The 27,680-nt window shown below is 36.9% G+C and overlaps 1 protein-coding gene and 1 long non-coding RNA gene across 4 annotated transcripts in view; both read left to right on the forward strand.

The window, feature by feature from the left end:
* Nucleotides 1-27,680, forward strand: part of LOC125804550 (uncharacterized) — a 202,677-nt gene that overhangs the window by 49,904 nt on the left and 125,093 nt on the right. The gene's annotated exons all lie outside the window — the stretch shown is intronic.
* Nucleotides 1-27,680, forward strand: part of tmod2 (tropomodulin 2) — a 59,073-nt gene that overhangs the window by 2,663 nt on the left and 28,730 nt on the right. For 2 of the 3 annotated variants that reach the window (XR_007440653.1, XM_022679848.2), the window contains exons 1-3: nucleotides 16,708-16,780; nucleotides 16,912-17,099; nucleotides 22,699-22,855. Coding sequence is in view for 2 of the 3 variants with exons in the window: in XM_022679848.2 (XP_022535569.2) it covers nucleotides 16,974-17,099; nucleotides 22,699-22,855 (283 nt within the window). In the remaining variant the exon portion in view is untranslated. Of the gene's footprint in view, nucleotides 1-16,707; nucleotides 16,781-16,911; nucleotides 17,100-22,698; nucleotides 22,856-27,680 lie in introns of those variants that run through there. The other variant, XM_022679847.2, reaches the window with a different exon arrangement.

The raw sequence follows: 27,680 nt of genomic DNA on the forward strand, positions 1-27,680 counted from the left end.
AATACAATAAGCTAATCAGAGCTAATTTCAGCTCCTCATCACAGAGGAATTAAGGAATGGACCATATGAATTAATTTCTCCACCTCCTGCCCCCTTTCTGAAGAAATACAACGACCTTAAATTAACTAGTTAATCAGCAGCTGCTCCTGAACTTTAGCGCTCCACTGCTATCATCACATCAGCCCAGCAGCGTCACCTCACACCACCGCTAGTAGCCTGGTAATAAAGCAGTGTTATTTATTATTTATTTATTGTTCATTAACGTCATTGTGATATCCCAGTGATTCCTCTGTCACTGAGGACCCACATTCCTGCACATTTTATTGTTTTTGTAACACATTACCTGCTCCAGGACCAGTGTATATTATGGAGGGTTTTTTTTCAATAAGATTCATAAGCCAGAAGCAGAAATTTTTATAATTCAAATCGTTTTGAATCAAAAATCGATTTTGAATCGAATCGTGGCCCCCAAAATCGGAATCGAATCGAATCGTGAGATAGTAAACGATTCCCACCCCTAATCAAAATATAGTATACATATGCAAATCGCACAACTCTCTTTTCAGAATAAATTAACAAAAGAATACTCATCCTATAAATATTGTGTGCCATTGCATTTCTAGCAGCCAGGAGATGACTAGGAATGACTAGTGCTGCCTTCAAGTAATCCTCAAAAGTTCCTACATATGACTTGGTTGGAAACATGAACACCCTGGGAAAATACTTTATTTTGGTTCATTTGTTTTTTTCTGTTGTCATAGAGAACTAGTCTTTTCCATTACTGCACCTGAATAATAGATGTGTACATTTATACACAGATGCATTTTACAGACAGATGCATCACTAGCATGTTGGCAAAAAGTGAATATTTACAATCTGTTGAACTTTTCCGATGAATGGAACAACAGAAAATGCTCAAGAATGACTTGAAGTGGAAAATCTTTTTACTTTGACTTTTCCATTGATTTCATGGGTTTTAAAAAAATAATTAAAAAAAAAAAAGTACAGCCAGATTGCAACAGAATTAGCAGTATTCAATGCTATCTGCCAACTATTAGTGGCAACACCGTGTGTCTGGGCTCGCTTAAATGTAGTGTATATATTTTGAAGTGATTAAAAATTATTATGGGTCAGCATAGTTCAGTCTGATAGTTCAGCCGACTGGTTCATTGTATGTATTGTTCATCTGACAAAATTCAAATATACTGATAATTTTATAGTACAGACTAAATACGACACACGCAAAATTGGATACTACAGTGAACCTTTTTTCATTTTACCCTATGTTTAAAAAGTACTTTTAATAGTATTAAGAGTAGCAGTATTGTGGTTATTGTGTAAACCAGAACATGATGTCTAGTGTATCCTATACCAGTGAAACAGTTTGTGAAAGTGCTGTGTGTGTGTGTGAGAGCACAGTAAAAGGCCTTCAGCAGGTTTTTTACTGGACTGCACTTAACGATGTCTCCGTGAGGCACCAGAGTGTGTGTGTGTGTGTGGTGTGAGAGAGAGCAGGAGAAAGGGAGAAGGGTGTGGTGTGTCACTGAAGGATGACTGCACTGTTTCTGCTATTTGTGAAGAATGTGTGTGTGCTGCTATTTGTTCCACTGCAGCTGCAGAGTGTCACTCTCAGGAAAGTGTAATATGGATTAATTGGGTTGTTTACAGTAATCACAACTGAATAGCATCCCCTTACCCTCCCTTAACTGGAGCAGAGAGGCTGATCCTAAAGCTGGCTTTTAGAGTCCATGTAATGTAGGTGCGGGGTGTGTATTAGAGAGGCAGTGATATGGGGTTCTGTACTGATATCAAAATAACTCTTTTGATGCTGATACCAATATACATATTTATAACTTGCATAGAGGCCCTTGTTATTTTAGAAACAAGTATAGCATCTATTTGTATGTAACCTAGGGGTGGGCGATATGGCCCTAAAATAATATCACAATATTTCATGGTATTATCGCGATAACTAACATTTTATTATTGTATACGATATGATACAGCACACCCCTAACTGAGATATAAAAAAAATACAAGATTTTTAGCAGATTTGTAACAGAAGTCAATGATTCAGAATGTCATGATACAAATAACACACTCCAAATATCTCCATATATCCAGGACTAAAGTAAAATAAATGATACTGGACAAATACAATATGTCTCTAGTAGATATTTAATAGAAAATGAGAACAGTGTGAAATTTTCTTTTATTTAAAACAGCTATGTGCTATGGCACGATATTTCAGGGTATAATATCGTTCATGGTATTCAAAAATGTTGGCTATATTATCGTGTACGATATGATATGGCACACCCCTAATGTAACCAATAAATTTGTTTTTTTTTAGCTGACTGGTCCTTCCATAGACTGATCGCAGCTTTTTTTTTTTTTCCCCTCACACCCCCTTTTTTTTTAAACTAACAGGTTACATAAAACAGTAGATCTTTTGAAACTAAAAATTAGCTTAAATCAATGGATATTAAAGTAGACTGGCCTTTGTCTTCCAGCCGTAGTAGCACGGCCAGTGTTACTTGGTCATTTTCTGGCATACAATAAATATAAACAGTATTGGTTTGAAATATCAATCAAATAAAGGCCAAAAAAAGACACTTTTATTGACACACCAAAAAATATAGACAAAAGAATGTGTCTGCACTACTCTGCTTAACCAGGACTAATTCTGTTCGTAAATTACTTGGAACGTTATGTAATTCATCACAGTACAACTCATAATAATGGCAATTTTCAGCAGAATGAATTTTTTTTTTATTTAGAAACTACTGTAAAGAGACACTAAAATATTTTTTTTCATTAATAGGTGGCATTACATATATATCGTAATTAAATTATTTTAAATTTGACCATTAATGCCTAATGTAGTGTGTTACAGATCACTTGTATCACTTTGCATCACTTGGTGGGGGGGGTGTATCTTAACGTAGTGCACACTCACAGTGGGCGATGTGACATTGTGGCTCTGTGTTTTGTCCTGGTAGTGTTTGTGTTTTTAGAGCATCAATTGTTCCATAGAAATGTGCATACTATGGGTGATCTGTCAGTGTTTATATTTTTTGTAGTATGTAATTGGAAATGTAAGTCCCAGAATTCATAATCCAGGTTAAATAAATGAATAGTAAAATTAAAGAGTCATTTATATAAGTGGGTGTGGATAATTGAGAGGTATGGACAGATGTAGTGATAAGCCTGGATTTGGATCATCATGGGAGGGTGTAGGTAGGCATCATTGGTTATACATTTGTATATAGGTTTGATGGGTATTTTTAGTATTTTTAGAACACATAGGGATGAATATGCAGAATCTTGAATTAGCACACACTCCCTGTGGGAGATGTGACGTGTGTGTGTTCGGGCTTGACCTGTGATTCAGATGATTTATCAGTGAAGGTGAGTCAGATCCTCGATGTTGACTGCTGTTATGGGAGTAGCTATGGGACATTTTTTGGTGATTGTCACTATGATGATGATAAAAACAAAATGTTCTTGGTCTCTTGTAGGGCTGGGCAATATTAATCTTATCACAATATAGTTTTCCATATCAGCCGATATCAATATCTATCACAATATAAATCAAATCACTTTCTGTTACACTTAAAGGTTTCTTTTTACTCAGAAGTGACAGAATAAGGAAGTTATGGTCAAAATCACTAGCAGGCTCAGAGCCTTGACTGGGTACCAGGTGGGTGCTCAGACAGCTTTTAAATTAATTTTAAAAAGTAATTTTACATCCACACAGGTCTAGTTTTAGTTACATTTTAGTCTATCGGATATTATTAGTTTTAGTCACATTTTAGTCTAAATACATTTTGGTCATTTAAAAAGTACGTGTGGTTGAGCATGCAGTTCAGCCCGCTGCCTGATCGTGTGCTGCGGGCTGAACTGCGTGCTCAACCACAAGCGCTACTTGAACGGGAAATAGAAAAAAAAGTTTATCAAATCCTATCGTCCGGCTTATCATAGTTATCGCAATATTTTCCTCGATAACTATTGATATCGTTTTATCGCCCAGCACTAGCCTCTTGCGTATTTTGGTCACTGAACTAAAGTGTTTGTTTTTTAAAGCAGCATTTTTTCCATATTAATTTGCATACTGGGGATTAAATGACAGTGTTGGACTTGTATTAGGAAACATATTTGCAATCGATGAAAAATTCTATAGTATAGATTACTATAGCTGCAACTAATGATTATTTTGGTAGTCAACTTATCTGTCGATTATTTTTCCGATTAGTCGAATAGTCAACGATTATTTCTGCCATGCCCTCCATCTCTGCTTGCTGTGGGTAGGGCTTCTGTTTGGGTAGCTTTCTCTGTCTTTGCTTCAAATCATGAGAATTAAAAGTTCTTCAAATGCCCAGAACATTCCCCTTTAAATGTGGAAAGTGGTGATATTTAGTGAGGAAATATGACACAGTCAGAGAGTGGTGTGTAAACTGTGCGAGTGTCCCAAGCACTTTGTGTAGTGCTGCAAATTAACTCTCTGGGGTCCAACTACTGGCTAGAGTTTATTTTTTTTTATTAATATGTTGCCAACAATACAACACAGAAAGACTGTTCTAAACTTTTTAAACCTGTAGTGTCTGTGCTTTCAATTCTGTCTTATTGCAATTCTGTCTTATTCTGTCTTTTAATATGATACAGTTACGAGGCTATGAATAAGGGTTGAAATTTCCCTCGTGCCCCAGTGCCAGATTATGTAGCTCGTTAAAGAAGCAAGTTTAATAGAAAGTTTGCATTTAAAGTAGAGCTGGGCGATTAATTGATTTTATCGATTAATTCGAATTTACAGTTAAGGACGATGTGTTTTTTATGAAAATCGATTTTCTCTGAGTTTCTCCAGCCTTCCCTTTCTTCCTCCCTCCCACGCGCGCACCCCCGCCCCTCCCTCCCTCACGCGTGGGATGTTCTCACTGTTTACAATATTTTTTTTTGCTTGTTTCTGGTTGCATTTTAACCACAAAGGGAACGTTTTAAGTGAAAACAAATTAAATAAGAACTAGTTTTTAATCATTTCTTTATCATCTTTATTTAGATTTTTAGTAGGGGAAGATTTATTTTTTGGTCCATATCGCCCAGCTCTAATTTAAAGTCATTATACTTATAAAGTCTATTCGTTTTAATTAAAACAGGTGGAAGCACAGTTCCACCAATTACAGATGGGAGTTAGATGCTGAGGACACAATTTCACCAGTTAAACAAGGCGAGAGGCAGAAGGTGAATTCTCTGTGCTGTATCATTGCAAAGATATTAACACAAACATCGGGACACATCTAATTTGACATGCTGGCAAGTTAGCAGACTCCAGTGGGTTAACGATTAGTCGACAATGAACATTTGGAGTAGACAATTTTTTATAAACGTCATTGTCAATTATATCGACTAATTGTTGCAGCCAAGTATAGCTGTAAGAGTTGCTGGAAGGAATAATCAAAATATTTTGATCAATCAAATGTTTGTTTTAATGCAATTTGTTTTTTAAAGGTGTATAATGAAGATTGTGCATCTTACCATATAGAAGCTGCCAGAGTGAATCTAAGTACGTAGAAGTTTGCTTTCATCAGAAACCTGTAAAGAACTTTCATGTGGCAGTAATTTTTATATTTAACACTTCACTAAACTGAAATACAAGGAGGTTAGGTTTACACCATGCTTAATATAAAAGCTTACTATTGCACATCGCTTTGAATGGTGCTGTCTGTTTATAAAAAAAAGAAAACTTTAAAAAGTAAGTATATAATAACTAACAATTGTAATGAATAATTACTTACATACTTCCATAGATTAAGGATTTTTTTTTTAAGCATAGTATTGCATTGCCCCAGTTGTTATTACGATACCACAGTTTTGACTTCAATACTGATAGCAAGTGTAGTATCACAATTCTTTATACTTAAACAATACTTCCCTTTTGTCTGAGGGAAAAGTATTTTTTGAAATGTTTAGGTTGTAACGGTTCACATCTGAAAATAATTATATTATTATTTAGTATTTTTAAGCTGAAAATTCAACAGTTGTGCAGTGATGACGTATTTGTATAAGTCATAAGTAATTTGTATAAGTTATTTACAGTAATATTATTTTTTGATATTATTTGTCCACTTGAGTTTTTGACATTGCCATTCTAGCTAACTAGATAAGTGCCTCTTTGCTGATGTAACCGGCTACCAGCATTGATCTTTCAATGCCTCATGCAACTACTATTAAACCTATTTTTTACAATGAAAAATTATGTTGAATCTAAAAGTTTCAAATAGAAAGTACAGTTTTTATATGTTTCTAATGCTAATCAGGATCTGATCTATTTACTTTTATTCTTTACCAGCACCACTAGCATCACTGACCAACATTCCTCTAAAGCTCTGGACATGGATTAGAGCTGGAGACTCACTGACTGGATCAGTAGCTGGACTTAAGTGAACTCAGACACTTTTGTTGTTGGAGACTACACGGCTTGAGCCGTGTAGTCTTAAAGCGATAGTCTAAGGAAACAAATCAAACACTCATACATCCTCTCCTCCCACCCCTGTCACTCCAGTAGATATGTAGTCTATAGACTGGGACATGTTTAGCACCTGAAACATTACACACTCTCCTCAAACCTTGGTGGAGGAGGTGTTCAGTTATCTTAAATAGAATTTTCTTATGTGTTTTTGATGCTGTGTGACTCACAGTGCAACTCAATCAAAAGCCCTATCCGGACGGGATTCGTTTCTCAGGGGTCCTGGGCTAATGCTCTCTTTTATGGGGGCCCTCTGTGATTTTATTCCTGTTCGGTACGATCATGTATGTGTTTTTCTCAGACATCCTCTATAAAAAATTACAGGCTGAATTACCTACTTTTATCCGCTGAACTCTGTGATCCTCCAGTAATTTTAGAGTTTTATCACCTTGCGTTCACTAAATGGCTTTGTCCACTGCTGCCCACCATAGTTAAACTTTGGGCGCACGTTTCCATGGAGATCCATGTAAAAACACAACAGCGAGTGGAAATGGAGGAGCTACTGAACACAATGTCACGTGACTAAGAAAGTCTAAAAACTAGGGATGCACCGATACCACTTTTTCCTTACAGATACCGATAATGATACCAGCTTTTCTGGTATTAGCCGATACCGAGTACCGATACTGATACCAACTGTCTTATCCTCCTGAATAAGATACAATAACCTGATTGGCTGCTTCGCAGTTTCTTCCTTTTTTTTTTTTTGAAAGATCTGTTAAGATGTTTGGCTGCAGTAGATAATGATTGACAAGGAGCTCCTGTTGTCGACATAGAATTATTCTATTGAACTTGTATTGATCAAAATATGGTAAAAACCAGGAAAATCTTTAGGCACTTTTCAAATTTTCTATTTTTATTTTTATTACAAGATATATGTACAGTGTTTCTTTAAGAGTGTGTAAGTGTAGTATCGGCGCCCTACTGCAACCCTACTGAAAACTCACTGGTCCTCCTGTTTTTTCAGAGTTTTATCACTGGGTAGAAGTGTCTGGATAGGGAAAAACTTAAGGTTTTAAGGTTGTAAGGAACAGCAAATGCCACTCCACTGAAGTACAGCGTTATATCATATTTCTACAGTTTAGTTTTCCAGCACCGAGACATGAGACTCGAGCGGCATTAGCATTACCTGCTAATGTGCACTAACTGCACTCTTTTGCCATTCAGAGATGATCATTATCGGCCTGTAGTCTGCTCCTAACACTGGCTAGACTTGCTGGAACAGCATTAGCAATTACCATTATCTGGAAATCTAAGCTTACTGTAGATAAACAGAGGTGCTTTACTCACCCAAATAAACAGTTTTTAGGAGAGAAATCTGTGTAGATTAACATCCAGCGCTTGTTTCAGTTTAAAAATAATGCGCCTTATAATCCTATCCTATGTGTCTTGTGTATGAAAATAGGCCAGAAAATTTATTTATTGATACTGGTACTTTTATACAGTTAGCATCATGCTAACTTGGAGTACATCAGCTTTTGCTACATGTTGGCTATGTTAGCATACATAAAGCTATAATCTACATCTAATGAAGCAAACTATGGACTAGGGGTGTGCCATATCAAATCGTATGCGATAATATCGCCAAAAGTTTTGAATATGGTGAACGATATTATATCCTGAAATATCGTGCCATAACACCCACCCCTAATTATCACATCAGGGTATAACGTTTATCTGTTTTTAGCAAAAGAAAAATTCCCACTGTTCTCATTTCCCATTATATATCTACTATAGACAGACTATATCTGTCCAGTATTATTTAATTTACTTTAATCCTGGATATATGGAGATATTTATTTTTACAAATTAATGTTACTGATTAATTTATTGTAAATCTCAGTTAGGGGTGTGCCATATCATATTGTATGCAATAAGAAAAAGTAATGTTCATTTTTGTGCAGAAGTGTATTCTTGAAATCATTTTTTAAATTCAGCATTTCGTCGAGTATTGTTATCGCGAAAATACCTTGATATCGTGATAATATTTTAGGGCCATATCGCCCACCCCTACTATGGACACTAAATGTGTCCTGGCTGACAGCAGTGAGTCTGCATTTAAGCTAGTGTGATTTGGGGACAGTTTTTTTTTTTTTTTTTTTTAATTGAACTGTCACTTTAAGATTCAGGTTTTCAGGTGTGGGCAGAGTTATGTAAGCTATGTAAAGTGGCTCTTACATGAGTGTGTGTGTGTGTGTGACAGAGAAAGAGTGTGAGCAGAAAAGAAGGGATTCTAATATTCACCCACAGGGACGAGAGAAAGAACAGATCGTTCTTATTCTTTTGAATGAGTGGTGAAAGTGTGAAGGACAGGGCTGATGAACCGGTCACTCCCTCAATCAACACCCATCTGTAAAAGCCATCACACACACACACACACACACCCTCCCTACATCTGAGTAACATAATACATACACACACACACTCTTTTCTTCTATACTTTCTCTCCCTCCCTCCCTTCTCGTCTTTCTTTCATTCTTTGCTCTCTGCCTTAGTTTTTTGCATTCATTCTTTTGTTTTTTTTATACTCTGTCTTGCTTCATCTCACACACTGTCTGTTCCTCTTTTTTTCACACCTCATTTTGCTCTCCTCTCTCTCTCTCTTTTTTTTCTTCACTCATTTGTGTGTGTGTGTGTCTCATAAAGGAAGTATACAGATAGATAGAGAGAAGGAGAGAAACTCCTCTGAGAGTTTCAACTAAATTTAGTCTTTTCTTCCTGGGGATGATCTGATCTAGATTAATCTTCCTTTCTCCCTTTTCTTTTTTCCTTTTTGCCGTTCTGTGACTCTCTCTTTCTCTCTCTCCTCCTGTATTTGCAGCTCTAAGTTCATGGGAAATGATTTAGCTGCTTCAGAATTTCTCCTGAAGCCCACTGACAAGCACGCTCAAACAGTCAAATAAACAAACAAATAAAAAAAAGTGAGGATAAAACTGTTATCCCAGGCTGACCTGAAGAGTCAGGATTAGAGCTATCCAGGCATATTTTAAAGGATTAAGTGTCCTTTATCTAGGAGTACGACTGGGACATATAATACTAGAAAAATGAAGGATATTTCCTGGAGCTTCCCTTGTAAAGTTTATGTGGTTTTATTTTCCAAAAACAGTCGTTCCTCAGTTTTAAACAACCTTTTTTCCCCCCAACCTCTTTGTTTCTCTTAACGCTTAATGTTAATGTGCCTTTTAGGCTTATATATGCAAGCAAATTGCTTTTTTCTAAACCATGGTCTTGGTGGCACAATGCCCTGCATTTATTGCTGTCCCTTCTTTAAGGACACCAGATTTAAGCAGTCAGTTGATTACCAAAGCCCTTTCAAAGTTGCAGGCTGTTTCTCAGTATAGCTCAATATTTCTCAAAGACTTGGATGCAGCCGAGATTTACATTTGTAAATACACTTGTCTGCCGCCATGTCGAAAAAGACTGTACCAAAAGGATGGATCCTTCATATACATCTGTTGCAGCTGATGTATCCTTCCTGGATTGTGGATACCCATAATTCTAAAGAAAAAAAACAAGAAAACTGAATGAAGATTTCAAGCTAAAAAAAGGACAGTCTATGGCTGCACGATTTGAGCAAAATATCTAATTGCAATTTTTCCAAAGAATAATGCGATTTAAATTCTGATGAACCCATTAATCCATAAACCTTAGTGGTATTATATTATTAGTGCATTAGTGGTAAACATATCTGAGATGTATAATTATAAACTTCTTCAAACATTAAATACTCCCAGGGTTAAATGCAGTTGTCAGTTTCAGTTTTTACCACTTGATTTTCTGAATCAGTTTCTCTGCTATTATAGGTTTATGTTTGACTTAAATGAACATTGTTGTTATATTATATAAACTACAGACATTTTTCCCAAATTCCAAATAAACATATTGTCATTTAGAGCATTTATTTGCAGAAAATGAGAAATGGCTGAAATAACAAAAAGGATGCAGAGCTTTCAGACCTCAAATAATACAAAGAAAACAAGTTCATATTCATAAAGTTTTAAGAGTTCAGAAATCAATATTTGGTGGAATAACCCTGGTTTTTAATCACGGTTTTTATGCATTTTGGCATCATGTTCTCCACCACCAGTCTTACACACTGCTTTTGGATAAAGCTTTATGCTGCTTTACTCCTGGTGCAAAAATTCAAGCAGTTCAGTTTGGTGGTTTGATGGTTTGTGATCATCCATCTTCCTCTTGATTATATTCCAGAGGTTTTCAATTTGGTAAAATCAAAGAAACTCATCATTTTTTAGTGCTCTCTTATTAATGCGTCTCCAGAAGATCAGGCTGCCTCTTCACACACACACACACACACACACACACACACACACACACACACACACACTTGCAGCCTATTGGCTAATTCAAATCGCAGCTCATGTGATTGAAAATCGTGTTTATTCAAATCGCAATTTCAATTAAAAAACGATTAAATGTTCGGCCCCAGAATGGTCCTACCATTAAGGCTAGGCCTTAAAATTGCGCTTCTGCTTTAATACGTGTGTGAGTGGACGAGACTGACCTGTTGAAGGTTGAATAGGCCTTCAGATTAATGTAAATGTGTTGGTTTTATGAGCTCAGGAAAGCTCTTCTCCTGCTCAGGAGTCTTTAACCTGTCCGCAGGCCGAGCTTTAGCAGTTTTGTAAGAATTGGCCAGCAGTGTTTTCTGGCGTGAGTAGAATACGTCTCTCGTCTCAGCGAGTTTTATTGCATGCACAGGTCGGCACGGATATGAACTCTGGCTCATGTGGATGAAGTCAGGGTGAGTTACGGATCAAGCTGATTGGAGCAGGAGCGTCTCTGTTTTAGTTCAGAACTTTTTTTTTCCCTTCTCAAGTTCACAGGGGCTGTCTTTGTGTTGCAGTTTTCTATGTGTGTCTGATGTATATGATCTTACTGCAATCAAAACACCTTCTGTATTTATTTTCAGAAGGACTGATTTGTGTGTTTGGGACCAGTGCTGAATATGTGATTGTCTTTCAATATGAATGGGACAGCACCGAGACTGACTAAGGGTGGGTTGGATGTAGGGCTGCAACGATTAGTTGAAATAATCGACAATGTTGAACTTTAAAATTTGGGTACCACTTTAAAATATTGTTTTATAAATGGTTTAGAATAAGTTTATTAATGGTTACTAAATTAGGTTGTAAATGCCTTACAAATCATTAATAATCAGTTATAACACATACATGATTGTTGCTCTTTCTACGTATGTGTTATAACTGATTATTAATGATTTTTAAGGCATTTACAACCTAATTAGTAACCATTAATAAACTAACTGTAAACTATTTATAAACCCTTTATAAAGGTAGCCTTATTTTAAAGTGGTACCAAAATTTGTCAACCACAAATTTAAATTTAACACTTTATTTAGTCTGTGTCTCCAAACACAGTGCCCAAACACAACAGAATACATATTTAATCACTAAATATCTTTTATTTTTCACGTTTAAACAACACCTAGACATTTAAATGCCTTTTTAAGTCTCATTTTCAGCTGTTTCTATTGTTTTTAGAGATGGAGAACATGGCAAAAATAATCATTGACTAATCTAAAAAATTATCATCAGATTAGTCGACTACCAAAATAATCATTAGTTGCAGCCCTATTTGGATGCCACATAAATCTATCCAGACACACTTGTTAATGCATCATCGTGCAGGGCTTCAGTAATGTGCTGTGCTTTATCTCTTTATATGAAATGTATTTTCATTAATGCTCAACAATGCTGCATCAGCAGCAGCACGTAAAGAAGCGGTGGCTGACTTCACATGTATCAGAGGGGGCATGTGCTAGTCTTCACTCTAGGAGTCCTAGAGTGGGTGGGGTAATTAGCTGTGTAAATTGGGGAGAAAATGGGGAAAAATTAGAAATAAAAGTATATAAAAAAAAATACAGTGAAATTATTTTTGTTATTTAATTATTTACTCTTTACTATATAAAGTAGAGGAAGGTAGTAATTGTAATAGTAATTGGGAGAGATATAAACACCGCCTGAGCGTGTGTTGCGGTTTTGTTCACTAGGCTTTGCTGTTGTTGCCTCTCTTATCTGCTGTGTTATCTTAATGGGAGGATCTGCTGCGAATCAGAGCTGTGTTTGAGCCAGGATCAGCAAACCCACTCTGGGACTGGTCCAATGAGAGTGTGGACCGCTCCCAACCGCCCCAGGCCTGCGGTGCAGATCTGAACTACGGGATTCCTTTGATGTTACAAAGCCTGCTTAGTGTTGTGGTGTGAAAATGCGTTAACCTGAAGGTGCTGATTTAATGTTTTGATTTGGAATTATTATGTGGAATTTATTAGGGCTGGCCCGAATAGCGTTTTTTGAGCTCCGGATATTCGGCACTGATTCGAAGCGAATATTCGAATATTCGTTTTTAAAAAAAGAGGTAAAAAAAAAAAAAAAAAAAAAAGCAAATCACGGCCCCTTTAATCCACTGAAAAATGTTCAATTTGCTCTGACCGACGAGACATATTCACCCCGGATTTTTGGTGTTTTTATCCCGGATTTTTGTGTTTTCATCCCATATTTTTTCTGTGTTTTTAGCCTAGATTTCTTTGTGTTTTCATCCCGGAATTTCTGCTGCCCCACACGCGGCTTATCCGCTGCGTAAGCAGGCTAGGAGGCTGCTGCTGCACGGTTTCTCCGCTGTGCAAGCCAGCCCAGTAAATAGCTGTTTGTGTTTTCACACTTAGGCTATTTGCTTAAAAAAAAAAAAAAAAAAAAAACGTTTGTTCAGGAAGTATTTTATATTCTTAAACATTGTTGATTATATTAGAGGACAGTCATTGTAAACTGTACTCGGTCTATTTCGGTTAAAGGATTCTGCAGGGCATATTACTGATTTTGTATTTTTGCACTTGGGCTATAAGCTCAATATTAAATATTTCGTTTGTTTAGAAATTATTTTATATTTTTAAACCATGTTAAATTATATTAGAGTAGAGGAAAGTCATTGTTAATGACGTTATTGTACTTGGTCTATTTCGGTTTAAGGATTGTTGCAGGGCATAGTCTTATTACTGATTTTGTATTTTTGCACTTGGGCTATAAGCTCAATATTAAATATTTCGTTTACTTAGAAATTATTTTATATTTTTAAACCATTTTAAATTATATTAGATAAGAGGAAATTCGTTCAGACATCATTTTTGTAGGCCAGGCTTTTGTAACCGATTTAGCCCCTACTGTTGCCACATTACCCCTTACGTTTTATTATATAAATCAGTTTCGAAGAGCCTGCATTTTTTTTATCATGTATAATAGAGGTCTGCGCGAGACTGATTTTTAAACCCACTCTTCCACGCTCCCGCGTTTCTGTCTCGTTACCGCTCCCCAAAAAAATTGCTTCTTTTAATCCCGCGCCCGCCCGCCACATACACATTTCTGCCGCTCCCGCCCCACGTTCCTAATATAAATTAAATAAACTACATTTAATGCTTCAAATTTACTTATATATTTATTAAAACAGCAGCGCTGAATACTGCGGTCCCGTTCCAGTCCAAACACCATCGGTGTGTGCGTGTGTGTCGGTCCATCCTGCGCGTTGAGAGTTTTCTTTAGGTTTTTTTTTTTTTTACAATTATTACAGTTTTCTTAACTATTTATTAATTTGCTCCCGCATCGTCTGGATTAAACTCCCGCTCCAGCCAATAACAGTTCAGTTCTGTCCCGCGCGCAAGATATTCTGACGGGACCCGCGAGAACAGAAGTGGTTAGAGTGAGGTGGAACTCTGGAAAGGAGAAAAAAAACGAATATCCGAATACCAAAATTAAAAACCGAATACCTACTCAACGAACGAATATCCGAATACCCGAATATTCGGGTCCAGCCCTAGAATTTATGATTATAATCCGTTATAATAACAGAAATACTGAAATAATACAAGAATACTTGAGTACTATACAGTTCCAAGTTAAGGCAGAAGGTTTCAGTGATTGGCCGATCATCCTGATAAATGATGTGTGATTGGTATAGACCCCAAATTGCTGATTGGACCACGTGAAGTGTAGTGCGCATTATGGCAATAATGGTTTGGAGAGTCATGTGACACTGATTTTTGGGTTTTCCTTCGATGTGAGGCATAATCATCAACTATAATAAAAAAATAAAGCTTAACATAGATCACTGTAATACATCTGTATAATGAGTTTTTTACATTTTCTGTTGAATTACTGAAATAAAGTAACTTTTTTTTTTTATAATATTAATTTTTTTTTTTTTAGATGCGTTGGTATATCATAGGGATTCCTACATTCTTCCCAACTATCTAAAAGACATTTACCTTATTCCCTTTCTTTTACTATTCATTTTTTCTCTTAATCTCTCTCTCTCTTCCATTCTCCCATTCTTTTCTCTTTATCTAGCTCTCAGGGTCAGTGAGAGGTCAGTGTGTGTTTAGAGGAAGGGAAGATGTTGTAAGGCCGAGTTCCAGCTCAGAGGTCAGAGGTGACCCGAGCAGCAGGCGGTTAGGGGTTTGAGAACGGAGAACATCTGTCAGCTTCTGCTGAAAAAAAAATGGAAAATATATGAGCTAATTTTTGGCCAAGATCCAGGCCTCTCGGAAGAAGCTCATCCACTAGAGAGTGTGTTTAAAATCATTATCGTGATTCATGAACAGTGTGTGTAACTCTGTAAGGTCTGGAATTATTACAGTCTGTTTCTGTTTAAACAGAGTGACACAATTAGCGTCCAAATTGTTTCATTAGTTCAGGACAGAATGAAACATCCCCTCTCCTCCTTATAAAATGATTAAAAAGTTTAAAAACTTCACTCTCTGCTGGAATTCATATTGTACATTTTCTATACTGAGTGTCTTCTCATCTTGGAAGCTTGTCAAAATGTCTTCTTCTTTGAAATATAAATGAAAAAGAAAAAAAAAGGACATTAAATTAGGCTACTTAAAAAAAAACTGTTGCCTGGGTTACACCGCGCTGTAGTCGCCTGGGTTACACTACTTTTAAAGTAAAAAAGTATTACAATTACTGTATGTATTTTATTATATCATAAAGATTTCTGCAGACACCCTGATACTAGTGCTGGCCGATTTTCACGATTAATTTGATTAATTCTAATTACAGTTTTAATGCGATTTTTTTAATGGTAATCGAGATTTTTTATCTTTACATACAGACTTTTTTTTTTATTATCTAAAATATGCGAAAAAGCTTCTTAAATGTTTTTCCGTCTTACCCTCGTTACCAGCGCCTCCTGCAGACAAGCGCGGATATTTTCTAAACAAAGCAACAAGCCAAACGCGGCCAAACACAAACGTGCCGAGCTCGTAGCGTAAAACAGTAGAAATATTACTATTCCTACCGTTTCTAAAAACTGCGGCGTCATCGCTGTGTGGTGAGCACCAGTAGATATTTTGTTAAACAATAATGTGCGCTCCTGTTTCTTTCACATTTTAACTTTAGAGTCTTTATTTCAGTCAGAAACTCATGTTATGAAGTTTAGTCCACTGTCTGAGTTTCTCTGTGGCTGAGGTCAGAGCGTGATCTCAATGCATGAGCTTGTGAACAATGTTTTGAATCACTAATCACTGACTCGTGAATAGAATCACTTAGTGAGTCGACTCCTCACTCAAACAAAGCGTCTAAACACCAAACAGATCACATGATAATTCACTATATCAGTGGAGTTTAAGTGTTAAAAATTTGTAATCATATATGTGTGTTTGTGTGTGTGTGTGTGTACACACACACATGGTCTGCACTTGAACCCTAAAGAAGAGATTTAAGTGAAACCAAAATACAAGTACACAGTTTTGAATCATTTCTCTTTGTCATCTGTAATTTGAATTTTAGTAGGAGGAAAAAAAAGGAAATTGGGGATTTCTTTTGTAAAGTTGTTAAGACTTTTTTTTTTTTTTGGCCATAATACACAATTACAGTATTATGGGATGCCTCTAATGCAGAAGTCTGTAGAGGTGATAAACGCCTGTGTTCATTTACACTGTATGCATTTATATTGCAGTATATGTACAGGGATCTGCTTTATTGATTGCAGCTGAGACTCACTTTAGTTCTCACTTTAGCATTAAGTTATGTAATAGTGCCTGGTTGCTGTTACCATGGCGACAGGCTGTGTTGTTGCTGTTCTCTGACACTGGCCTGGGTTTTGTTTTCTTTTTTTTTTTCCCTCGTTTTCAGCATGTGACGGCTTCAGCCGCTCTGAGAATCCAGTGTTTTTTCTCAGACTGCAGACTTGTCCTCCAGCTTTTGGCTTCTTCAGTGATCTGATTGTGTTAGTGCTGTTTTTCCCAGCCAGCGGCTCATGAAGGCATTTACTGTGACCCGGCCTTTCCTCGTAATGTCATTCACTCGCGGAGCCTCAAACTTCTGTTAATCTTCTGCTCCGTGTCTCTTTGTGTTTAGATCCTGAATCGTACTGGACGGACGTCTCCCTTGCTGAAGCTGCACCCTGGACGGTGGTGATCATGGCGCTGTCGTTTAAGAAGGATCTGGAAAAGTACAAAGAAATCGACGAGGATGAAATCCTCAATAAGCTCTCGGAGGAGGAGCTCAAACAGCTGGAGAGCGCTCTGGAGGAGCTGGACCCTGAGGTAAAGGAGTGCTGAGTTGCTGCATTGTTTTATCGAGATCTGATCTGGTCAGGAATTTGAAGTTTTACAGCAGTTTCTGAAGCAAAACTCCAAAGCAAAACTGACTCCAAATCCTATTTTTGAATTCATGTTGAATTGCAATTTTAGCATAGAGATTTTTTTTCAGGCACAGATAGGGCTGTGTATTGTCGATATGACTAATGTCACAATACAGGGGTACGATTCAGTATATGCCGAAAAGTTTACTTTTTTTATTAATTCTATCAAGCCATTAAATAACATCAAATTAATTACATGCTCTGTGATTGATTTAAATTGGTCTAAAAACATTCACTTTTTGCTAGGAAAGTATTTTAAACTGTACAATTTAAGGACATTTTAGAAGAGGAGCAAATGAATAAATACATTACTGCCTTAGATGATAAATTTCACATCTCTTTATTTCAGATATTTACTATACCAGCACCTTTAAGCCGGAATTATATCCTGAATTAAAACCATACATTAACAGTCCTATTGATCTCATAAATACTCATTTATCGAAAAAAGAACATTTGCAATGTAAAATTTTTCCAATATCGTACAGCCCTACATACAACCCATCTCCCATTGCCTTTCTGTCATCAGCAATTTGTGTAATGCAGTACCGTTACAAATTGACGATTAGTCGACAATGAAATTTTGATTCAAACCAAAGTGAAAAGTCTAAAGACCCAACCCGAACAGGTTAGGTGTCACGGGAACCTTTGAGATGCACCCGTTGCTGGCATACAATACCAGTCAAAATATTTAAATTCAGTGTTTTTCCTTGATTTTAATTGAACATTTTCAGTGTAAAATCGACATTGTTGATCATATCGGCTAATCATAGCAGCCCTATTGACTATAGACCCCTGAAATATATTATTACAATTAACTTACAGTAGTCAAACGAGCAACGTTTCCTCCATGAGTGGATCCTTTTTTTTATTTTTTATAATATATGTCTCTCTTAACCAGTTCCTGAGACAAACAAGTCTGCCTGCATACAAAACTTTTCATCTACGTTTTTGAGTTTGGTCTGTCATATCTTCCTGTTGAGAATAGCCTTAGATTCTCTGTGGGATTTAGCTCAGGTAAGTTTGCTGGCCAATCTAGCACTGTGATACTGTGGTTATTAAACCAAGCGTTGGTACTGTTGGCAGTGTTGGCAGGTGCCAAGTCCTGCTGGAAAATGAAATCTGCATCTAAGCATTAGGTGCTTTAAAATATCCTGGTATACGGTTTTTACAGGCAACAATTTTTCTTTACTGTTAATATGTATAGTATGTATATTAATTGAGCAAAAGAGTAAAAAATGATTTATGTATATTTTTTTATGTTTAATTTAGGATTAAATGGGTTTGTTTGCCCAGAGAACATTATTGCTGTTCCTTAAAATTAAACATAACAGGAGGGTAAAATGTTGCACTTTTATGAATCATCTTCATTAGAACCTACAGTTCTAATAAATGCAGCAAAGGTTGAGTATCAAGTTTATATCAGAGAATTAATGAGGTAAATTAAAGAAGGCAGACGCTCTTTAAAGAGTATGAAGATCTATTTTGTTCTAGATGTGATAAAATGGCTATTAATCACACATGTTAGAAATACCCCACTAATGAAGAGGTGATGAAATGTCTTGTGTTGTCTATGAATAGCATCTAAAAAGAAAAAACAATTTAATTTGTTGACGTGTAAACAGATGCTCTAATCTGTCCCAGTGTTTTTCACTCTGAGAACATTCCATGCTTTGAAGAGCTTAGACTAGAGTCTAGACTAGTGTTGCAGGATAGTGGCTGTGCAGTAAAAGGCTTGGAGACGTCTGGTCTGAACTGTGTCTGATATTGGCGTTCCTGCATGCTGCACTGCCTCATATTGATTTTCTGAGAGCAGTGTGTTTCCTGAAAGCACTGTAGTGTTGGGATCCTCTTAACCAGACAGATATGCAGACATGCCAGTTGTTCTCTTGCAGTTCTGATACCTGATCCTTAAGCTGATACCTGACCTATTATTTGAATAAAAGCGTCTGCTAAATGTAATGTTAAGCATCTGCCAGTGCTAAATACTAGAAAACCTTATAATGTTTAAAATAGTGCTTTGATACGATTGTGTCATGTGATTGTAGTAGATTTTTCAGGAGCACTTTCTTGCTCTGAATCGGAAGCTTTGATTTGGCCAGTAGAAGCTAAGGTAGCTAAGGTAAGGTAAGCTCATTGAGGTGGTTTAACTGGTCTAATTGGGTGATTTTTGACAAGCTGCTCGGATCCGAGTGCATAAAACTAACCCGGGCAATAATACCTCATTAAAAACAATTTCATTTATGATTTAGTTGTACTTTTTTTTACTTCAAATAATTAAAAGTAACTATGTAACTTGTACTCAAAGTACATTTTTAATTTAGTACTTTTTTACTTTTACTCGAATTGATTTTTAGCAAAGTAAATTTTACTTGATTACAATTTTCAGAACTTTTTTCACCTCTGCTAAATACTAGAAGCCGTATTATGTTCTAAATTGTGCTTTGATATGATTGTGTCATTTGATTGTAGTGGATTTTTTCAGGAGCACTTTCTTGCTCTGACTGGGAAGCTTTGATTTGATCAGTAGAATCTAATGTAGTAACCAGTAAAACATGTAATGAAGCTCATTGAGGTGGATTAACTGGTCTAATTGGGTGATTTTTGACAAGTTGCTCGGTTCCAAATGCATAAAACTAAAACAGGCAGTAATAGTTCATTAAAACAATTTCATTTATGATTAGTTGTACTTTTTTACATCAAATAATTAAAAGTAACTATGTTACTTGTACTCAAAGTACATTTTTAATTTAGTACTTTTTTACTTTTACTCGAGTTTAAGATGAGTAATTTTACTTGAGTAGAATTTTAGCAAAGTAAATTTTTTATTACAATTTTCAGTACTTTTTCCACCTCTGCTAAATACTGAAGCCGTATTATGTGGAAATAGCGCTTCGATATGATTGTCATGTGATTGTAATGATTGTAAATTTTTCAGGAGCACTTTCTTGCTCTGAATCGGAAGCTTTGATTTGGTCAGTAGAAGCTAATGTAGTAACCAGTAAAACCTGTAATGCAACTCATTGAGGTGGTTTAACTGGTCTAATTGGGTGATTTTTGACAAGCTGCTCTGTTCCTAATGCATAAAACTAAAACAGTCAATAATAGTTCTTTAAAAACAATTTCAATTTCTTTTCTGATTAGTGGTACTTTTTTTTTTTACATCAAATAATTAAAAGTAACTATGTAACTTGTACTCAAAGTACATTTTAATGTTTAGTACTTTTTTACTTTTACTTGAGTAGATTTTTAGATGAGTACTTTTACTTGAGTAAAATTTTAGCAAAGTAAATACTTCATTACAATTTTCAGAACTTTTTTCATCTTTGCTAAATACTAGAAGCCGTATTATGTGGAAATAGCGTTTTGATACGATTGTGTCATGTGATTGTAGTGATTGTAAATTTTTCAGGAGCACTTTCTTGCTCTGAATCAGAAGCTTTGATTTGGTCTGAGGAAGCTTATGTAGTAACCAGTAAAACCTGTAATTCAGCTCATTGAGGTGGTTTAACTGGTCTAATTGGATTTTTTATTTTTTTTAATCATCAGTGTGCCTTTTAATCCAGTGCGCCTTATGTATTCTACCAGTTAGGTTGTAAGGGAGCAGTAAAGCCACTACAGGAGCTTCATTTTAGTTCTCCAGCACTGGGGCTGGAGCAGCATTAGCAGTAGCTGCTAACTGCTAGCTCTTTTGCCGTTCAGAGGTGAGTATTATCGGCCTGTAGCCTGCTCCCAACCCCCAGCTATCACTGCAGTATTAGCATGGCAGCTAACCATGCTAAGGGCTAGCAGTTATCCACTAATGCTAATGCTCCAACCTTACTGCGGGAGAAATTTGGGAATCTAAGCCTACTGTAAATATACAGAAGCACCTTACTCACCCAAATAAACAGTTATATATTATACATAACACAGTGGATCAACACCAGCAGATGACATGTCTCTCCAAACCATCACTGATCATCAGTAAATTTTACATTTCATTTGTAAATCAGGGGATCAGAGTCTGGAGGAAGAGCAGAGAGACACACAGTTCAAACTGCTTGAGGTCCAGTGTGAAGTTTCCACCAATCAGTGATGGTTTGGAGAGACATGTCATCTGCATTTCATTTTCCAGCAGGACTTGGCACACTGCCCACACTGCCAAAAGTAACAATTTATATAAGTTCTAATAAAATATAAAAACAATTCTGAGAAACTGTTTTTTTGGGTTTTCATTGGCTGTAAGCCATAACCATCAACAATAAAAGAATTAAACACTTAAAATAGTATATAATATGAGTTTCACATTTTAAACTGAATTACTGTAACTTTTCAATGATATTCTTATTTTCTTGGATGCACTAGTGTGTACATATGTTGATGCAACAGTTTTTGATGTACACTACTGTTTAAAAGCTAACATTAATGTACATATCAATGGGTTTGTTTAAAACTGTATCCAGAATAATATTAAGGGTTAATTTGGTATATCATTTAATATTTGTATAACAAAAAGTACAGAATGAAACTATTTCAGGCACATCACAAACAGCTTTGCGTCCAATGTGTTGATAGTCACAGTGGGTAAAAAGAAAAAAAAAAAACACATGCTCTTTCCCAAAGGTTCTCTGGGGATGTGAATGTAGTAGGGCTTGGTGATGTTGTAAAAATAAATAAATAAATACATTTCTATATTTTTAAAATATATGAGCGATTCTCAATCTCGATTTCTTTTTGATTTTTTTATTATTTTTGTAAACAAAGCGAACCATTTAAAGTGATGTTTACGCTATTGTTTCCTTTATATTCAATTTCTATATTTATTTTTTTTCACAATTAGTAAGCACCCTTCAAACATACATGCAGCTTTTATATTTAAAAAATTGTATTTCAGTTCAGGAAAAGTGTAAAATAATAAAATCACTGCCTCATAAAAGTTCTTTACAGGCTTCTGATAGAAGCAAATATCTGTACACCGAGATTCACTCTGCAGCTTCTATATGTAAAGATGTACAATCTCCATCATCCTATTTTGAAAATTTAAAACAGTGATTTGATTAATCAAATGTATTCAAATGTATGAATACAAAATACGTCTTATACACATGCATAAACACAGGCTTACTGTTTTCTTATGGCAGATTTTTTCTACAGACGTTTTAATGTTTACACTATTCAGCTCTTTCCTGCTCACTAAATTGTGTTAAATATAGTGTCCAGCTGGTAGTTGGATGGACCCCCAACTCCTCATTACTCAGCGTGATGCTGGCCAGCACCAGCCTCTGGTTATCTGATGTAAAAAAAAAAAATAGTATCAGTCTGTGTTCTCCGGGCTGCAAAGATGCAGAGGAGCCTTCACCCTCCCAATAGTGGTGTCACTGTCCGATAGGAAAGTCTTAATAATTGAGGGGAACTTAACTTAACCATTTGAATGTGTAAAATGTATGAAAAATCTGTGAAATTTCTTTAAAAAATTCTTTGAGACCTCACCTTACACCCTATCACGTTTGTCCCCCCAGAATGCACTGCTCCCTGCAGGCCTAAGGCAAAAGGACCAGACAGTGAAGACGGCAACTGGACCCTTTAACCGGGATAACCTGCTGCAGTACCTGGAGAAAGAGGCGCTGGAATATAAAGACAGAGAAGATGTGGTTCCCTTCACAGGAGAGAAGAAAGGTAGGAGTTAATGTCTGGTTTTTGGTTTGTCCTAGGTTTTGTTCTGATCTTTAAGAATTTTAGGGTTCTTTCTAGGGGTGGGCAATATTATATCATATACAATACATTGTAACACAGAAATATCGTGATATTAAAAATCCATATCGTGATAATACAGATGTTCTGTCTTTAAAAGTAGTATATTATTTACTGTGAAGCTTTAAGTGTATTTTTTGTATAATTGTTTTAGTTTGCAGTTAATATGCATGCACGCGATATTAGTTATTTTGCCACATTATGATTATGCTGTTATACTCTTTTCTATACTATATTCCTGAAATTAATTTTTTTGTTTTATTTTCCTATATTGGCAAGTATATCGTTATCGCAAAAAGTACCCTGAAATATCGTGATATTATTTTAGAGCCATATCGCCCACCCCTAGTTCTTTCACACCTGCATTGTCTGGTCCAGACTAAAGTTGCAGCGATTAGTCGACGTGCCGAACCAAGGTATCAGATCTGCTGCATTGTTTTCAATTGCTGAGCCACCTCTGGGTCTCACAAACCAAGTTCAGTCCTAAACCAACCCTGGGTAGTTCTCTTTGTGCAAGTTATACAAATACAGAAGTACAAATGCTGTTTTGTTATTGCTCCATGTCAAACTGCAGAGAGAATGTTCTCATGTGGTTTGTTGTGATGCGATTCTGTTGCACCAACCTTAACAGACATTCTGAGCTGGATTACTCGCTGATGGTTGTTGACAGTCATGAAGAACCCTGTATTTTTTTAGGAAGTCTTTTTGTTTGTTTGTTTTTGTTAGGCAGGTAAAGATTGGTATAATCAGTTTAGCTTCTCTGTGCCTGTTACTCTGCTGTGTGTTTTAATATGGCGTCAGTGTGTTAGTGAGAATAAAGAGCCTGTGGAGGTGCAAAGTGGAAATGCATTAAGGGATGGGATTCTTCATTCGCTTGCATTTTTCATAAAGAACACCAAAAAGTATATAATAATGGCATGCGAACCATGCAATTTCATATTATGGTATACAGTAAGGGTGTCACGATTTCGATATTTTATTGAAATTGATCGAAATGATGTCATGGTCTCGAGCATCGAAGTCAAAAAAATGATCGGCGATCCCTCTCTCTAAGCTTCGCAAGCACGCGCGCAGCACGCTACGCAAATGGCGCAGCACACTGTAGCCGACGACGCGGACATTGTGACTGCTGAAAGAGCAGCTCTTTCTCCAGAGAATGTGGACATTCTCATCTTCTTAAAGAAAAACTTGAAAATATAAAAATAATGTTTTGTGTAGCCTCAAATATGTTAATAGTTTTAGTACCTTAAGGAGCATCTTTCTCTCAGATAAAATTCATAATATATCTTTTTTAAAGAAAAAAAGTACTGAAAAAGTCTTAAAGTCTTATTTTTCATGTTTAACTGTTATAGTAGGATAGAGTTCAGTTTGTTAAGGCTTTAATTGTTCTATTATTTTGTACATAGCTTGTGTGTAATGTATATTTCTGCTGTGTGTAGAGTTATGTTTTATGTCCTGTGTCTGTTTTGCTCTCTGTGTGGAATATGAATGGCAGGTGTGTGTGTGGGTGTCTCAGGATGTCAGGTAACAGAGACTGAGGTGTGTGTGTGTGTGTAGTGAGTGTGTGTGTGTGTGTGTGTGTGTGTGTGTGTCTAAGATTAATATAGTGAGTGTGTGTGCGTGTGTGTGTGTGTGTGTGTGTGCACGTGTGTGCATGCTCTCTCAGCTGTTGTGTTAATTATGGTCCTGCTGGCTCTGCAGGTATTACTAATGCAGTCTGTTGTTGCGTAACCATAGAGAGACTGCAGGGAGTGTGTGGGCAGGCCTTCCTTCTGCCGCAGTAACACTGTGTGAGTGAGTGTGTGTGCTCCATAGATACATTTTATATGTATTTATAAATATATACATATTCACTGTGTGGTCCAAAGTGTTGGGAATCCTGATTTGTTATAGGTTCCTTTTAAATTCTTAAATCAAAGCTATTAAACATATATACTACTGCAATGCCCTGCTAACTGGCCTCCCGGCCTGTGTAGTAAAACCACTCCAGATGATCCAGAACGCAGCAGCACGTCTGGTCTTCAACCAGCCAAAACGGGTACATGGTGTTTTTGAATAAATATGTAGAGATGGTCAGAGTGATCAGTGTTTTTGGGGCTGATATTGGTCGAGAGATAATCTGTGATTCCCCAAACAGAACTGCATTGTGGAGCTCAAAATTTAAATAAGGGAATATTGATGTGTATCTAGCTCTAAAAAAACGGTCTGAACTGTTTGTGTGGTTAGTGAAAGCTAGTAAACATGAGGTAACCGCATAGCCTCCGTCCACATGGTTGGACACGTGCTTGTAAACGCACATGTAGGAAGCTGTGCAGTTTTATTTCCAGTTACAGCTGAATTCACGCTTTTAATCCCTGAAAAAAGATCTTATGTACCTTTTAAAAAGCTGTTTAAATGTCTGATTAAAGGCTGATTACTGTTGTTTTACTGTTTTCCTCGGGTTTTGAGAGCTCAGCCCCAACTCAGCTCTTGATCAGTCAGGACGCGAGACAGCTTACAGGTGGGGGTGGGGCTGGTGATGTCATGGGCCCTGCATCGTTTAATATCATGATGTGTATCGCCGAAAAAAGAACATTCGCAATGTAAAATATTTACTACTATGGATACTGAGATTAAAAACTAAACTACAGCAAAGAGTAGATAAAGGGATTAACAATGGATGAGGCTGTTTGGTTTTATTCTGGAAGAGAAAGAGAACAGAAAGAGAGAGAGAGCGCTTGGTAGAGCTCAGTTATCTGGGGTTCTGCTGCGTGTGCACTTTCTAAATGCTTTTGGAAAGAATCAGAGCAGCAGCTCTTTCTGAAACTGGATTTTTTTTTTAGGAGAACTGTGGCCTGGAGGAATTCCAGCTGAATTCCAGCAGCATGAATTAATGTTTGCACCTCCATAAAGCAAACACTCCCCACACACACACACACACACACACACACACAGAGAATGTACGGAAATCATTAAGCTTGGCATTGAGCACTGAGAGGCTTTTCCCCTATGATGTCATTTTTTACTACAGTACAGCTGCATCTGATCCAAAATCTGGTATTTTATTAACACAGTTGTTTTAAATAGCAGTTGACCAGTTTGATTTTGAGGAGGAATGTCAAGTCAAAGTCAAAGTGGTTTTTATTGTCATTTCAGCTATATACAGAGTACACAGTGAAACGAAACAACGTTCCTCCAAGGACCATGGTGCACATAAACACAGTGTATACAGAACAATAGTGCAACAGTACAAAAAGTGCAGACAGACAATACAACACAATACAGACAAAGAATAATAAATAACAAGACAGTGTGCAAATTTTGCAGTGTGCAAAAAAGACCAGGTGAGGTAGTAATTACTCTATTACACAGTGTGCAATAGAGTCCAGTGAGGTAGTAGGGTTTTTAGTGCTTTCCATTTTCTGGGGTAAGTGGGGTAAGAGTGTTGGCTGGGCTTGTGGTTGGCTGGGCTTGTGTTGAGGAGTGGCAGTGATTTGGCTAGGTTTGATTTTCAGGTGGGACTTGTTAGATAGGGTTGATTTAAGGTGGGGCTGATTTCATGCATGGCTTTATTTGACATAGTTTGATTTGATTACACAGGATTAAAGACAGTTGATTTAAGGCAGGTTTCCAGAATACACATTGCACCAGAAATCTGCTATTTAAATACTGTCATAAACCCTTGTTTTAATTCACCTGTTTGTTGTCGAAGAATTATTATAAAAAATATATTTTAGTAATAATTTAAGAACACAATAATGCACAATAAAGCACAGTAGGACTGTTAGGTCCAGTCCTATTTGACCTCTTGGTCCTACCACTAACCCCTTCCCCTTCTTTTCGAGTGTAACCCTTGTATCTTTGTAACTCTGTTCCAAGGGGAAGGGGTAAAATCCTCCCAATAAGAATAGAGACAAAAACTTTACAGTGTGTCCCAATTTAGGGGCTGCATCCTTCAGAGGCTGTATTCGAAGACAGATTGCGTCACAGCTGCGCAGTAATACACCGCCTCTGTGGGTCGCATCCTTCAGAGTATGCTGCCTGTGAATTGGGACACACCCCGACACGAGCTGACTCTGGAAAGGAAATATGCACGTGAGGCGCAATATTTTGACGGCACCCCCGATGAAGCCAGACGGCACCCCAGGGTGCCGCGGCACCCTGGTTGAGAAACACTGTTCTAACTGCCCCTAACACGCCCCTAACTGCAGGGTAGCATCACATACAGCGATGGAGAGAGAAAAGAAGAGAGAGAGAATGTGTGTGTGTGTTTGTTGGGGTCATGCAGCATCGTTTGTCATTGAGTTACTGAGGTCTTGAGCTTTGAGGCCAGAGGGAATTCAGCAATGCTGATTTTTCTCTCGCCCCTTTTTCCCCTCTGTATTTATATCTCCTTCAGACTCTCTGCCTGTTAACCCCGGCCTGCCCTGCAGCACTCACTGAATCCTAATGTTCTCATATTTAATTCAGACCCACCTCTCACTTCAACAACAGCTTTCAGCGCTGAAACATAATCCTGTTCCTACAGACAATGCTGGAGGTGTTGTGTTATTGTCCCACCCTGATAATACCTGATGTAGCTGATAATGATGCTTTTATTCTCCTCACAGTCGACTGGGTTCTGCTGCAGAGTGAAAGGGGCACTCCAGACCAATGAAAGTCGTTTGTTTGTTTGTTTAAATGTTGTCTATGGTCTTCGTGCAGTGGTGCCAAAGAAAAGCTTTAAGGAAGGAAGGAGGAACATTTGGAACAACAGAAAGCACTGACACTG

The sequence above is a fragment of the Astyanax mexicanus genome, chromosome 9 (genome assembly GCF_023375975.1).
Source record: "Astyanax mexicanus isolate ESR-SI-001 chromosome 9, AstMex3_surface, whole genome shotgun sequence".
Classification (NCBI taxonomy): Eukaryota; Metazoa; Chordata; class Actinopteri; order Characiformes; family Acestrorhamphidae; genus Astyanax; species Astyanax mexicanus.